General features: G+C 44.5%; 1 protein-coding gene across 14 annotated transcripts in view; it reads left to right on the plus strand.

Moving 5' to 3' along the window:
- nfixb (nuclear factor I/Xb) overlaps positions 1-16,419 on the plus strand; it is a 137,683-nt gene that overhangs the window by 44,086 nt on the left and 77,178 nt on the right. For 13 of the 14 annotated variants that reach the window (XM_031571917.2, XM_031571970.2, XM_031571937.2 and 10 more), the window contains one exon: positions 7,404-7,935. In XM_031571917.2, the coding sequence (XP_031427777.1) occupies positions 7,404-7,935 (532 nt within the window). Of the gene's footprint in view, positions 1-6,433; positions 6,603-7,403; positions 7,936-16,419 lie in introns of those variants that run through there. The other variant, XM_031571962.2, reaches the window with a different exon arrangement.

Raw genomic sequence — 16,419 nt, forward strand, 5'->3', positions numbered from 1 at the left:
GCTGTTCCGTTTTGTGAAAAGCAAAAGAAGTAAAGGTAAGAGCAGAAAGTAACGAATATAGACTCCATTTGACTTTTTCAAAGTCTACTCGCAGAAAGGAAAAGCAAATACACAAGAAAGGACAAACATTTTTTAAATCAAAGCGTTTAACCATTTAAATGAATTGTTTGCGTGATCTTCACTATATCACAAGGCCTTTTTGTGAGTAGACAGGACCGTGCAGGTGCGTGAGAGACCGCAGGTGTTTCAGACTCTGCCTGGCATCGTAGACTTTTAGAACCTATCGAAATGTTGCATCTGTGTTTTGACGTATTAGAGAAAAGGCTTCAATGCTTCAGGCGCTTCAATGCTTCAGGCACTTCAATGCACCTTGCTGGTTGTGATTGTTGGCCTTGACAACATTTTTGTTTTATCCAACGGCTAGAATATCTAGCTCATTGTTTGAAATTCAATTGTCTCTTTTCACAACTAAGGACTCTTTTTATGACCTTGTGCCACTAAAGAATTAAACCTACTTTTGGCAGGCTGTCCTGTTGTTTCGAGCGTATGCCCCTAGAATCTAGAATAAGCAATGTCGGACAGAGGCGTTTAGTCTCCGTTTGAAGCAAAGTGAGACCGTTAGCATTGTAGGCCATTTCACAGCGTCCTGCATATTTATGTTAATTGACAGAGTCTGGTCATCTCTTTGCCAGTGCTGTACCTAAGAGTTTAGTTTTCGTATTAATAGTTGCTACTGGGGCAGTTCAGGACAAACTTTTCACTTTTACCTACAGCAAAAGACAGGCTTCTTACAATAAATTATAACAAATTAGGTATTTATTTCACTGAGATAGAAAGTAGATATTCTCCACGTAGTCTATCCTTAATTTTTTACATTTTAAAATATTGCCCCTACATTGCATAGCATGTATGTAATTAATATGGAAGAAATGGATGGCTGAAACCTCTGCTCAGTGAACTCCTGGTGGATACAGGCTAAATACATTCTGTAGCTGCAGAAAGGTAATAGACTAATGCCTTAAAATAAGTTTAAAAAATGTTCATTCAGCATCATTATTTGTTAATTGCGACGTTTAAGGCTAATTAATACATATACTTATGAATTTCGTTTATAATCACTAAATTGAAACATGCATATGAATGTAGTGCTATTCACTGAAATTGTAAAATTATTTTGTTTGTTATTGCTTGTATTGTCTTGCATTAGATGGTGTTTTATTTCAGGGTACCTGAATGGATTCTTCACGGTATAATGCACCTCCATGGTGTGCTGAAATTGTAGTAATGCTGGCAAATTTCGGAGTTTCTCAAAGAATACCTACATCTACTAATCACTATTTTCAGAGACGTGTGTGATTTTGGTCGTTGGATACGAATGGCAAACCTTTTATCCCAGGATAATATATTTTCCTAATGAGTTTGGCCATGTAACATTTTTCAGGCCGCGAAATTACTCACTCTGTATACATTATTCATGCACGGAATCGGTGTTTGTGAGACGGGTGGGTTTTTAGCCAGCCAAATTGGAATTTTAGGCGCATTTATTTGTAGGTGTCTGGATTTATTTCTCTCGTTATTAATTGGTGCAGGATTTTACCGTCGGTGACAAAGTAGTCCGGCACAAACGGCTGGCTGCTGGGTGCTGCCAAAGCGCCTTTCCAGCTCGTTCATTTCCATCGGGCGCCTGCCTGGCAGACCGCTGCGGGATGATGTCTTTCCCCGTTTTTAGGCATTAATAGTGTAAGCATAACAAGGGAGAAGAGAGAAAATCGTGGCCGACTCTTTTTTAAATTGTGTTGGCTGATTTATCTTGTTCAGTCGTTGGCCAAATGGTTTGTCCTGATCTGACTTAAGACACGCACATTGCGAGTAGGCCTGTATTGAAGCCTAGATGTTTTGCCCAAGTTCATTAAGGTATGGTTATAAAACCAATACAATTCATTAATTGAATACTTATGATTATCCTTTATATTGATCAATTTGCGTGCTGTTAAAGTTTCGTGGCCTTGGGAATTGAATTGATTTCGCTCACACTAGAAAGACAACAAGCGACTGATCAGAATTAGATTGTATAATGACAATAAAACTGACGTAATGGACACAGAAAAATAAGACCTGTTAGTGAATATCTGATAATATCTGTTGGGGAAATCATGATAAGAGTCTGTTCAAGTCTGCGGTTATGGTGCACTTGAAGCTTGAATGTGGGACTAGTCCTCTGAGGTCAAGGCGATAGACCTAGTCTCAGCAACAAGGTTCTAAATGTTCATTTTCATCTGAATACGCTCGAACTCTGCCCCAAGATTTCGATTTAAATATATTTGTATATGTTACATGTGTCAGCGACATAGCTTTATTAAAAGCATATTTTCTATGTCGGTGTCAGATGGGCGGTGCTGCTTAGCTTACCTGTAAAGGCTGAAAGGAGTTATGTGACACAGTGGACTGACACGGTTTTTGACATGGTTTGAAAATTCTCTGTTCTATGGTCTTTTAGGCTTAGCTTACTTTTTACAGATGAGATTTACATAGATATGTTTCCTTTTGTTTAGTGAGAAAGCCTCTGTGAGGCGGTTTGTAAACAGTTAAAGGGCAGTATTTTGAAAGTTCGTGATTTACTGAGATATTTTCAATATAGGGATGTTCCTACATAGATCGAGCTGTTGATGGAAGCTTTGCATTACATGTTGCGTTTCATTTGAATTAATTCTGTGCCGCTTCTTCCAAATAATAGGCCTGCATTGGAAATAATTCAGCCAGAAACTTTCCAAAATTGGGAAATGTAACGTTTAATGTTGGTGTTGTGTAGAATATTTTTTCTTCTTCAAAGATCCAACGTGGATTCTTATTGTAGCCTATGCTCTCTTTCTCTTTCTCTTTCTTTCTCTTTCTCTTTCTCTCTCTCTCTCTCTCTCTCTCTCAGAGTGAGTATAGGCCCTGCTCTTGGCTATCTGAGCCTGATGCACACTTAGGGTAAGGCTTTGAGCCCGACAGAGTCCCGCGCATTTTCAGTCTGTTTTTGGCAGCTCCCTTACAAACAGTCGCGAGTGGCGGGCCGAGGTCAGCGCCTCTCGTCTGCCTGAGCGTCGCCCAGGCGTCCACCCTTTTAGCGCTCTTCCCTCTCCTCCATCTCAATGCTGCAACGCGCGACAACAGCAGGGAACGAGCGCTTCCTTCCGGCTTGAACTCCGGTGCAGTGTATAACTAAAGCACAGTGCGCGTTTTGTTAGCTGGACTAAACCATATAAATATAATCAGCAGCAGAATATGATGGCATGCAAATCACAGATTGGAATGGTACTTTTTTATCAGGCAAAACAGTGATGTGGAGTTTTTTGTTGTTGTTTACAGTTGCGCTGCGCCGTCTATACTTATTGTAGTAACGTACGTAATTATTGTAATTACGTATTCTGTAGCCAGTATACCAGATCCTGTAGTTCTAGACCATTTTATGGACAAATCGTTTAATCAAAACACCAGTAATTTTAGTGCTTCCTTTTACTAGTGCATTTGAATGTTCTGACATATGTGTATTGTAATTGTTCTGCAGAATGGTTGACCCTTTGATAACACACTTATATTAATATTAGTTGCACTTAATATTTGAGAGCAATGTCATTTTCCCCACAAGATATGAAGTATTGGATCAACTAACTGAGATTCAATTATTTAGTAGTAACTGTCAAGTAGAAGTCTAACCTGGGGAAACTTCCATTCCATTAAGAGGGTTCTTTGCAATGGAGAGCTGATAGAGTGCTTTACATAGAGGTTCCAGTGTCATTTGTATGGATTGTTTTCATAACCAAATTTCTTCCTCGCCCTAGGTAGTGTGTTCCAATGTTTGCATGTCCTTTTCGGGACCAAAAGAGACTAATAGAGCTGGTACTTATACACACTGAGCAAGCCTTCTGCTAAATAGGATGTATTCTTTCTTTCTTTTTTTGTTGTGTGTGTGCGGGGGGCGTGGGGCCCACTGTCTGGGTGTTGCAACTAGCTGTTTTCGCAAACCAGCACCATTTGCACACCTCTCTATCCCAATTTGTGTCAGATGGGCATGCAAATAGCATCTCGCGTTTGCATACGTTTGATATCCTAGCTGCAGCTTGAAAAAATGGCGGGGATAAAAGGAAAAGCAGAGTTGTGGTTGTGACTGAATCTGTTCAACAGCGATGAATCTGCGACCACAGAATGTCAGCGCGGCGGTGGCGGCGACGCTAACCATCCTCAGAGCAGCGCTTCCCTGGCTCTCTCAGGGAATTTCCTCTGCCTCGCTCCGCATTCAAACCGCCCTGGACCTTCATCTCCAGAGAACATGGTTTCTGTTCTCTGTTCACGCTGCATTGTGTCAGGTTTTATTTGCTTGTCACGGTGCTGATTGTTTATTTGCGCTCATCTCGAAACGATGTTGGTTAAGGAAGAGTGAATCGAGGGCAAAGTCCGGCCATTATCCTGTATGTTTTTTTTTTCCAAATGAATGCCAAATCAAGCAAAGCAAGTTTTGATTTTTCTGCCCTTGTTGACAGTTTTTTTTAAAATATAAATATATATATTTTATATCCATGTGTGTGATATCCTGTGTATGAAAAAAGCAAACTGTCTTCTGTTGTAGTGTTCTGCCTTTCAGCACAGATAACAGGGCCTGTCATCCCTTTCATCTGAATATCTGAGAGTGATCTCGTATATGTTGACGTGTGTATTTTGGTGGTTGGTTTGTTTTTGAGACTATCCAGACATCCATCATGGGGATGAAGTGGCCATTGTGAAAGGCAAGCATCTCTCCCTTTCCCTATGCTGTGCCTCATGCAGGGAAACTGGGCACAGACGCGTAGACATGCAGTCTGCTGCATCCTCCTGCTGCACCCCCGACACCCAGGTGTGGACGGCAGATGAAGTGTGGCAGCATTGGCTTCGGCGCCCGCTTTGGCTGGTGGATTAATGCCAGTCACAGCGTCACATCTAGTGCCCTGCCTCTGTCTCTGCCCTGTCATCTGATGTGTCAGACGGGTGACCCTCGATCGCACGCCCCAAACGTTGGAGCTTTAAATGAGACGTCTGTGTTGGGGGGTGGGGTGGGGGAATGGGAGTGGGGGTGCATATCTGAGCAAGATGGTGTGGTGCAGGACAAAGACGGAGACATAGATAAAGGGATGAGAGAGAGAGAGAGAAAGAGAGAGAGAGAGAGAGGGAAAGACAAGGAGAGGGAGAAAGGACGAGAGCCACCGGGAGATATAGGGGTGTATTTGTTTCCCCTCCTTTGTTGGGCTGGTGCATGTGAGAGCAGCTGCTGGTGGCGGGTCTGGTGGGAGTTTGGAGCCGTGCGTTTGCTCTCGCCACCCGGTGCCAAGGTGGCATTACGCAAGTGGTACGAGAGAGGGAGAGGGAGAGGGAGGGTGAAAGAGAAAAGAGGGGAAGGAGGAGGTGAGGGGGAGGTGGGGGTTGGAGGAGATGAACGGCCATGCCGGAGCTGGTGGCAGAGGCGCGTGGTGGCTTGTGGGAATTGTGCGGGAGGAATACACGTCCCTCTGAACTTTGCCTCTGTGTCAGATAGGAACTTGTCGATTTGGCAAATTGTGCCCCGTCGGACTGGACTGCGTACTCTCTCTCTCTATCTCTCTCTCTGTCTCTCTCTCTCTGTCTGTCTCCCTCACTCGCTAGCTCCCTCCCTCCCTTTCTCTCTCTCTCTCTCTCCATTTCTCTCTCACTCCCTTTGCCACCATCCCCCCTCCCCCTCTCTTTTCCCCTCCCTTTCAGCTCTTGAAGCTAACGCATTGGCTGGGCTACAGGCGTCTTGTTGCCAAATAGGTGGGCCCTACTAGTGTTGGCAAAGGCTCAGGCAATGGTTAGAGAAAGAACGCGGCGTGCGAGAGAGAGCGAGGGAACGCGCGCGAGAGAGAGTTGGAGAGAAAGGCAGGAAAAAAGAAGCTGCACTTGGGTTTGCCAGCGGTCGTACGCGCTCGTCCAACATTGATTCGGTTCTCTTTTTTCCCCCCATATTCTGCGTTTAGCTTTCGCCAGCCCCCCCTCCACCCCCTACCCTGTGCCTGTGTGTGTACGTACGTGTGTGTGTGTGTGTGTGTGTGTGTGTGTGTGTGTCTCTCTCTCTCTCTCTGCAAGTCTTATACAGGACTCAGAGATCTAAAGCAAACACCAGTACCAATTACGCTTTGCCAAGGATTTTTTTTGCCTCGTTGAATTTTTTTTTAGTTTTGGAAAAGGCGCAAAAGAAGTGTGTTTATTTTAAGCGCCGCGATTCCACTCATATTTTTACGTCTTCCTTTTTTAAGGGGGCGCAGATACTACCTTCATAATTTTTTTCTCTTTACCAATCTTCCTGGTTTCTGTTTTGAAATTTGGTCTGTCTTTACACTGCTTTTTTTCTCCATATCCTGAGGATGCACTCCTAATTTTTTCCTTTTCCTCAAAAAGACTTTGACTTTGCTATTTTTGCATATTATTCTCATATTTCATTTTCTGTCAATTTTGCATTTGGGCCAAAATTGCATTTTTTTTTTAAACACCAGAGAAAGCGGCAAAGAACTTGTGTGGGAGATTCCTGCTCGGTCTTGAACGGCGTGCCAAACTTAGGATGAGAGTGCAAAATGGTAACTACCTGGCTGTCTGCGACTGTTTACTGGAGCTCTGTTCCTCCGTGCTCATGCCTCTGTTATTTTTATTTTTATTATTATTTTTTTTTTACTTAGACCAGGAGTTGAGGCTTCAGGTTTGCATGACGTTTGGGCAGAGAGGAAACTCTAGGGCCAATTTGTGTGCTGCAAGGGCTTAAGTATTAACTTGTGGGTTTGCGGTGGCAAAAAATTGGCGCAGAGAGTCCGGTGCATGGCAACCCTGGCACAGGGGCACAGCAGCAAGGTCTGGGCATTGTTGCGATGTTGGGAAAGTATTATAGGATGGCTGAATGAGCTCTCTGTTGCCGAAGGAGACGGCCAAGCTGCTTTATTTTGGTCTGCTCCCACCAAATGGATTGAGTGATTGCACTCTGTGGTTTAAGCCTTGTAATAAGCTCTGTTATGCAAATTTATTTAAAGCACTGCCTTTTAAATGTTGTTGAATTTCTAAAATATATTTTAGGGGAAGTAGGGGAAGATGGTAGAAAATATTTACATGTGTTTGCATTTGTCAGTTGGAACAGTTTGCTCTGGTTAACATGAAAGTTCTGATAATAATCATTATTGTCATTGTTCCAGTTGTTACTACTGAAGTCACAGCACGTAACATTTATTTATTCGTTTATCTTGATTTATTACCACTTCAGTTGTGGTCAGGGCTGAAAGTCATTTTTTTAGGTGTTATTCTGTACCACAACTTGCAGCTGTAAGCACGGTGGAACTCACGTCTTGCTTTTCCCTCTCTCTCTCTGTCTCTCTCTCTCTCTCTCTCCACAGGATGAATTCCATCCCTTCATCGAGGCCCTGCTGCCCCACGTCCGTGCATTCTCCTACACCTGGTTCAACCTGCAGGCCCGCAAGCGCAAGTACTTCAAGAAGCACGAGAAGCGCATGTCCAAGGATGAAGAGCGCGCGGTGAAGGACGAACTGCTGGGCGAGAAGCCGGAGATCAAGCAAAAGTGGGCCTCGCGGCTGCTGGCCAAGCTCCGTAAGGACATCCGGCCCGAGTTCCGCGAGGACTTTGTGCTGACCATCACGGGCAAGAAGCCGCCCTGCTGCGTGCTGTCCAACCCCGACCAGAAGGGCAAGATCCGCCGCATCGACTGCCTGCGGCAGGCCGACAAGGTGTGGCGCCTGGACCTGGTGATGGTGATCCTGTTCAAGGGCTCGCCGCTGGAGAGCACGGATGGCGAGCGGCTGGTCAAGTCGCCACAGTGCTCCAACCACGGACTGTGTGTCCAGCCACACCACATCGGCGTCTCGGTCAAAGAGTTGGACCTCTACCTGGCCTACTTCGTCCACACGCCAGGTGAGTTCACTCATTACAAATACACACACACACAGACCCCCATACACACACACACACACACACACACACACACACACACACACACACACACACACACACACACACACACACACACACACACACACAGACAGGTATGATGTTGCAGACACTTTCACGCACACCATTAGTGTTAACCTGGAACATTACATGTAAAATACAGAAATTTCATTTTTGGATGTAAACGTCCTCTGCTATCCCTGAAACTTGCATGCGTAATACTCACACTCATAATTACTGTCACAGACATAGATGTGACTAATATTCATTACGCCTGCTACAGGTAAACACACCGACTACAGCTCTAGTGCTCTCTCAAACGCTTCATGTGTGTATGCAATCACAAACCTATACGTCATAATGAAAACATACATGCGCCCCTCACACACATTATACTGTTAAAGGTGTCCACCAGCATGTCCAGCAGTGTGCTCTTACTTTATACACACTTTCACAACGAAATCCTTTTCCTTGGTGCTGTGTTGCCATTTTGTGGTGTGTTTGAAGAAATTGCGGTGCTGTATGAGTATCATCTGTGTCCATGTTTATGCGCATGGATTAATGGACAACATGGCAAGTGGCCTTTGTGTTTTTTCAGTGTGTGCGTACATGTGCATCTGTGTCTGTAATTATTTGAGCTCCATTATATGGTTGATAATATGCCACTATTACAGAATAAAAGTGCTGCATGAGTATCTTTTGAATGATTGTATTAGCAATGTGTGTGTGCGTGCACGTGTACAGTGTGATAGTGTTTAACGGCTTCATGTCAGTTAATTTTTTTTTTTTATTTGTGTTTTGTGTTTAAATGCTGTCCACTTGTGTGTTGTACTGGCAGTGAGTGTGAGTGTGTGCGTGTGTGAGTGTGTGAGTGTGAGTGTGAGTGTGTGTGTGTGTGTGTGTGTGTGTGTGTGTGTGTGTGTGTGTGTCGTGACTGGAGGTCTGTAGTGTCAGCTGGCCTGATCCCAGCCTGCTTAAAAAGGAGAGCTGTCCCGTCTGCTTCAAACTGAATCCCGCGAATAATGCAGCTGACACACACACACACACACACACACACACACACACACAGACACACACACACACACACACACACACACACACACACACACATGCATGCACGAGCACACACAAACACATGTGTATGGTCCACTCACAGTGTTGTCCAGTTAATCCATGCATGCACAAATACACACGACCACAGAAAACTAAAATATTAATACAAATTAAGAAATGAGAAATTATACAATTTAATTACTACTTTGCATATTGCAAATGGTGAATTTCAGAATGAATTATGCAAGTTTTTTTGTCCTGTAATTAATTTCAAGCTGACCTATTTCACCTCATAAAATATACAAGGTATTAAACGCTCATACACTATGCTTTTATATAAATATATGACCAGATGCAGTAGTCTTTTCAAAATGAAATGATTAACTTTGTACATGAAAAATGTAAACCAGTTTCATCATTACCTATCATGCATCTTTAAATATGCTTTTTATATTTTATTAAATTACATTTTGTTGGGGGGGAATTTTGACACACTAGATGCTGCATTGCAGGGCATGACACAAGGTAGCACAACACAACACAACACAACACAACACAACACACAAGTCTGTGAAATTTCTGGTATGTTTGTAAATGCAATGTTTGGATGCCAGCTCTTTAAATTGCCCATCGCTTGAAGCAATGGATCACTGTAGAATAGTTTAAGCACACGTAGGAGGAATCCTGTAATGGTCTCTCGGAGCGGAGCAGGGGAAAATGAAAATGTTCCTGTTTTTCGCCGCGCCGCTAAAAACTCCCGGCTACTTTGGCTGCCGGATCCTCCACTGCTGGCTTCTCTTCCGGTTGCCGAAGAAACGTGTTTGGTTTTTGGCAAAACCAGGGCATGCATGAGCCAGTGCCACGTATAACGCTGCCTAGGGTCAGGGTGTGTGTGTGGCGGCAAAGTGTTTGTGTGTGCATATGTGTGTGTTCGTTTATGCGTGTCTGTGCGTGTGTGTGTGTGTGTGTGTGTGTATGTGTGTGTGTATGACCGTGAACACTTCTGCATGGTGGCCTGGACACGGGTCATCCAGGGGCAGGCGTAATGCTGGGCGTCTCTGTCCAGTATGGTGCAGAAGGGCTCAATACACGACCAGCAGAGCAGAGCAGACTTACCCACAACGCACTGGGCTCTCCTACCACAAGCACCCAGCTGTAAGGCTCTAATGCCACTCCTTGGCAGGGTATAAGGGAGAGAAAGAGAGAGATAGACAGCAAAAGAGCGAGGGAGTGAGACAGAGAGAGAGGGGAGAAAGAGAAGAGACAGGGCTTTTCTGCCCCATGCCGAGTTCTTTTCAGTGTGGTGCGTACCGCTGTCTCCATTTGCCAGGCCTCACGGCGATCGCTTCCCTCTTTCACAGCACTGCCTTGCTACCGCGCACTCGTAGTGCTTTCCAATGAGTGTGTAATGCTCATTTCTCTATGTATACATATATATATATATATATATATATATATATATATATATGCATGTGTGGTTTAATGTCTGTGTTTGTGTGTATTTGTGTGTGTATGTGTGTGTCGCCTTATAGGTCTAGTTAGCTAAGATGGTACATATTGACCACTTCTAATGCTGTGTGACAACGTATTTAAATATTTTAAATTCAATTTCAGTAAATTCCTTGAAGTTAGATCTCATTGCCTAGAACCATTTTAAATGACCACGCAGATTTTTCTCCTTTGTTAGTTGGAGCCGCTCATATCTCTCTCTTCCCCCTTTGTGCTCCCTCGCCGCGATCTTCCTTTTGGCCTCAGTAAATCTGAGCACTCTGTGCAGGTTACATAGAAATGTCTGCATGGACACGCCATTCGGCAAGTCTTTGTCATGTCGAAATAGCCGACACTGAGCTCCTTATGATCTCACTCGAGTGCAAAAGTCCCTGGAGTAAAGAGTAATGAAGAAAGGGTGCCGGGGTGGGGTAGATAGACAGATAGATGGATAGATAGATAGATAAATAGATAGATAGATAGATAGAGAGGAGGTTGGGGGTTGGGGGGTTGTTTGGACCCGATGAAGATCATTTTGGGATGATGGTTTGGGAGCCTCAGGGTTGGGGGGGTGGTGAGGGGAGCTCGCTTCTCTCTGTGTGTTTGTCAGTTTGATGAATGGCTGTTTAAGCGTTAGTCATATTTGGAGAGCGCGGCCTCATACGGCTCTTATTATGGCTCAGTAATGATAAAAACGTGTTATGTGCTCCCATCTCACGGTCGCTCTGCCAGCACGAGGAGGCTTCCCTCTCCCCCCTCAAGGTCTACGGCGTCGGGGCCCAAGTAGGCCGGTGCCGGCTCGGGCGCCGTGACCCGACTCGGCAGGGGGGGTATAACGGTAGAGACGCGGCGCCAGAGTTTGTGGCGGGCGGGCCAGAAGGCACTGCTGCCAAGAAGAGAGGAAGGCGCGTAAGCATTTAGCAGTGTGACACACAAGCTTTCATTCCGTGCCACTTTGCCGTGCCGTTAGCGGGAGCTGCAGGATGCGGAGGGTGGCTGGAGGCCCACAGTGTGATTCCGTCAGCAGCCACTGGCCACTGGACGTGCACGAGTGGCTGCTGGAGATACTGGGGAGGCTGACAGTGAGGGAGAGAAGGAAAGGTGATGCATCATGTACAGGTTTCACAGACAAGTGTATTGTGGTGATTGATATCTGTAGAGCCAGGTCCAGGAAGGGGTCCGTTGGAAGTATGCCTTTTTTCGTCAGTTTGATTGTGTGTGTGTGTTTGTTTTATGCCGAGATATGGAAAGAACCTGCAGGACACTTCAAGCAAACCAGCTTGTATCAGAAACAAACTGTATTTGCCCATTCCGTAACACTCTCACACACACCTGACACTGCCAGGGTTAGATGAAGGAGGAGAACCAAGAGACATGATAAGAAACATTTTTCAAAATGACTTGGTCTTTTACTAATTACTATTACATTCAAGCACAAACAAGCAAACACACAGACCCACACAAGCACGGACGCACACACACACACACACACACACACACACACACACACACACACACACACACACACACACACACACACACACACACACACACACACACACACACACACACACACACACACACACACACACACACACACACACATACAAACACAAACACACACACACATATCACTAATAGGTTGAAGAGACATTTTGACATGGCGGTCACCTGAGCTGAGTCCAGTTGGAGGCAGACAGGGCTGGAGTAGGATAGGAGCGGACTGGGGGTGGGAGGTGGAACACATCAAGACGGGGGTCACCGACACCGCTGCTTTTTAATAAGCGGAAAGTTCGCAGCTCCAGCCAACCGCAAATGGACCATATTGGATCCGTTTCAGAATGTAGAATTTCTTCCCTAATTTACCTCTCTCTCTCTCTCTCCATGCCTTTTTCTCTCTCTCTTTCTCCTCTTTTTTCCTTCTGTCTCTCTCTCTCGCTGCGTGAGGAGAATATGGAAGGAACATACGAGAATACCTGCTAAACAGATTATTCCAGGCCGATTGCCATTTCGAGGGATCAATAAAAAGATGCGTTTTGTTCTGCAATGGGGATTTGAGGGGAATGTTCTCCGTTGCTTCATTCCCTGTTCAAACAATGAAATCGGTGGAGCTGAGATAGACAAATATAGACACAGTCATATTTACAGAACACAAGCTGTCAGAGACTGACCTTATTTTATTTCGAAAGTGATCGAAATAGTTCATCTAAATAAAATACTTTGTTTAAACTGTCAGAAATATCTATTAATTTGCACTAATGTTTTCATACTCTTTTTATATGCGTTTATATTTATGTATTTCTAAATACACACTGATCAGTAATATATTTCTTATCATTTATGCGTTTAAGCTGGCAAAATGAATGCTCTTTGGAATATTGTAATTTTAAATTACTTATTTAAAATTGAAATGATCAGGGAGCCACAAAAACACTAGTATTTTCTTATGATACAAATATAGGAAAATGTGAACCGAAATTATAGGACCAATTACTATAATTATTCCTCTGAATGAAGGTGCTTGACCATAGGGGACTTTGCAAAGACCATGGCCAAAAATGTACTTTGAAATCCAGCCATTAATGAATATAGCCTTTTAAAAAGAAAATATTTGTCAGTAAGGCATAAAAAGAAAGCAGATTATTATTCTTAAATTCCGTTTGATTGAAAAAAAAAACATGTGAAAAAGGGAGACTGTATGTGTGATGGGTCTCCTTGTCAGAGTGTAATGTTTTGAGGTCTGGTTTCTGTCAGGGTGTAGTGTGTAGCTGACTGTACACATGCCAGGCCTGAGAGCAGTGTGCCCTGAGAGGCCATGAAGGGGTGCTGTGTGGTGTGGGCTGCGTTTGAGCTGGAGCTGGAGCTGGAGCTGGAGCTGGAGCTGGAGCTGGAGCTGGAGCTGGAGCTGGATCCAGCCGGGCCAAGGGTTGCTAGAAGTGGGGTGCAGATTGCCGTTCGGCTCCTCTCGTCTAGGCTCCTCTCCTCTCGTCTCCCCGCTCCGCTCCTCTCGGCTCCGTGGGCCAATCCCAGAGCCCTCAGCTGCACTTGCTGGAGCTGAGCCTGAGAAAGCGCCATTGCAGTGTCGTTCATAAATGTTTGGAGGCCTCGCCGTCTGAGCGCATGTGCAACCAGTCCCAGTGCCAGCCGTGCGAGCCCTTGCAATCCAATGATTTAAACCTCCTCTCTCGCACTTGAGCAAAAATTGCCCGAAATCAAGCATTAAGCAACACAACAATCAAAACTCAAATATAAAGGTAGGACGACACAAATATATAAATAACAACATCAATAATCATTTTATTTATTTAATCATCATTTTATTTATTGATTCTCCCAACTAGCTTTCATTTCACCATTATTTAATTGTGATGTACGTTTTAATAATAACGTATATATTTTTTCAGTGGGAGAAAAGCCACCAAATGTAGCCGTGTGTTGCCTGGAAATAAAGATGGTGCGAATTGCCAAGCGGGAAACAAAAGGGGGCTGAGGGAGGCGAGAGCTCACAGTAGTGGCTGCTTGGCAGAGCCGCACGGAAGCTGCCAGCTTTTCAAAACGGACCCACACTCTCTGCCAAAGCTCCCTCTCCTTCTGATCCTTTCTTTCTGTCTTTCTGTCTCTTTCTGTCTCTCTCTCATTTTAACCCTATTTTTTTTCTGTCCTCCTCTCCTTCTTGTTCTCCGTTTTTTCCGATGAACACATTCCCCCCTCGGCGCTTTCGTCCAATCCCTCTGCTATAGCTCACGCCTCTGTCTCTGTTTTTTTTTTTTTTGTCAGTGCGACGGACATGAAATTGAAACGTATCGTCTGTGTGAAAAATATATCCCTCCAAAAAAACATTCTGTTTGTCTTGAGTTTTTTTTTCGTCCTGCGCTTTTCTCAGTGCAAGACTGATTCATTTTGTTTTGCGTAGCGATCCTTGCGTTGGTCTGTTTCTCAGACTCTTACTGCCCTCCATGAAAGAGAGACCGTGCCGCTTGGCCTCTGTCGAATATAAAGACCATGCCAGTTCTACGCTTGTGCTCATTTATGCTGAGAGGTTGAAGAAGAACTAAGTATAGACCCAAAATAATAAAGCTTTCCTACTCTGATGTCGGTTACTTGTTTGTCCAAATCATATTTACGGGTTGCTCCGTTATTGCTGTGTGAAATCATTATTTATCATTTCAAAGGTATCCTCTATGTTTTGTGTGTCAGCCATGAACAGCGTACAAACTGCGGCGAGTTGTTTTTAATCCTTCCACCACAAGCCAGAGAACTGGAGAATCAGGTGATGTGGAAGATGTTTAAAGAAAATTATTGCCAGAAAAAATCAATTTGAGACCATAAATCGGCTTTGATTTGGTATTGTGTGTGTGTATGTGTGTGCAGACTGATGTGTCTGTGTGTGTCTGCGTGCTTATGTGCGAGAGCGCGGACTTGGCTAAGCGATCGTCACGGCGACAGTGCAGCATGAGTGACAGTGCGGGTGGCGTAATGGCGCGGCGGGTCGGAATGACTCAATAATGATCGGAAAATGAGGCCCATTATTGAGCTAGAGTAAACAGGCTCCTCGGCGCGTGAAAAGGCCCATTCAGGCCAGAGCAGGAGCCTGCCTCTCCCAGCTCCTCAGGGGTCCGGCTTGGGGCCTTCAAGGGCTGGCCCCCTTTGTTCAGGCTCAGTCTCAGGCAGGAGGGAGAGGTGGAGGTATGCTGGAGGGAGGCCGAAGGTGATGGGCGCCAGGATTTGGACTGCCGCAGCTTATGAGAGAGAGAGAGAGAGAGAGAGAGAGAGAGAGAGAGAGAGAGACAGAAAGAGAGAGTGTGTGTGTGTGTTTGGTGAGGCATTAATCTGATGGTTATCCTCTGATCTTTGCCCTGTCCCTTTGCTTCCTGCTTCTAATCCAATCGTTTGGTGATAACTATACTGTAGGACTGTAGCCTTCTACTCTGGTTGTGTGTGTTTGAGCGTGTGTGTGTGTGTGTGTGTTAGGAAGTGAGCGCTGGGTCTCTCGATGTGTTAAATCCTGAGCCCCATCCCCGCGAGCAGAGCCAGGCAGTCCAGGGACCCGGGGTGTGAACTAGGTGCTAATGCCTCCTTTTGCCTGTTTTGTCAGCGCAAAGCTCCCTAATTAATGGCAATGGAATAAATCAATTAAGCTGCCACATCTCTAAGCAGCTGAACAACACGCAGGGAGAGACTGGGAGAGAGAGAGAGAGAGTAAATGAGAGAGAAAAAGAGATAGATGGAAAGAAAGAGAGGGAGAGATGGGAGAGAAAAAACGAGGCAGAGAGAGAAAAGGGAAGTGGGAGGGGGTGTGAAAAAAGAGAGGGGGGGGTGGTGTAATGAGAGATGAGATGGGAGACGAGAAAAGCAGATTAGAAAATCTCTAAAGAAGAGAACAGGAGAGCATTACAAACTAGAGATGTACTTGCACCCTTTGCAATAGGATGATAACTATATTCTATTTTAAAATAATCAGCCATTGCAGTTTAAAGGTGACTTTCTATGTGATGATTTATGGGCTGTCTGTTCATTGCCAATCAAAACGATAGTGACAGACACGTTTAGGTTCATAACTGACCTGTGATGTAATTTGTAAAAGGTAAGGTATGAGTAGATGTGTGGACACAAACGAACATTGATAACGTTGTTATCGGCTAAGTTAGCTAACGTTAGCTGTTGGCTGGCTCTGCTTAGGCCTACTAGCTATGCTAGCTAGTAAATTAGTGGTTTGTTATCATAGACATTAACGTACCTTGCCACTGTGAATTTACACAAGCAGAACAACATCTGGAATGTAAGATGTAAATAAATCCATAGTGGTTTCTTCAGTTATTTAAAAAAATACAACAGAAGTCCGTTGAAATGTTAGGTGCAATGTAAGCTGTAAACGTTAATGCTAGTGCTGTTGATGTAATCTTTGTT

This window comes from Clupea harengus, chromosome 1 (assembly GCF_900700415.2).
Source record: "Clupea harengus chromosome 1, Ch_v2.0.2, whole genome shotgun sequence".
Taxonomy (NCBI): domain Eukaryota; kingdom Metazoa; phylum Chordata; class Actinopteri; order Clupeiformes; family Clupeidae; genus Clupea; species Clupea harengus.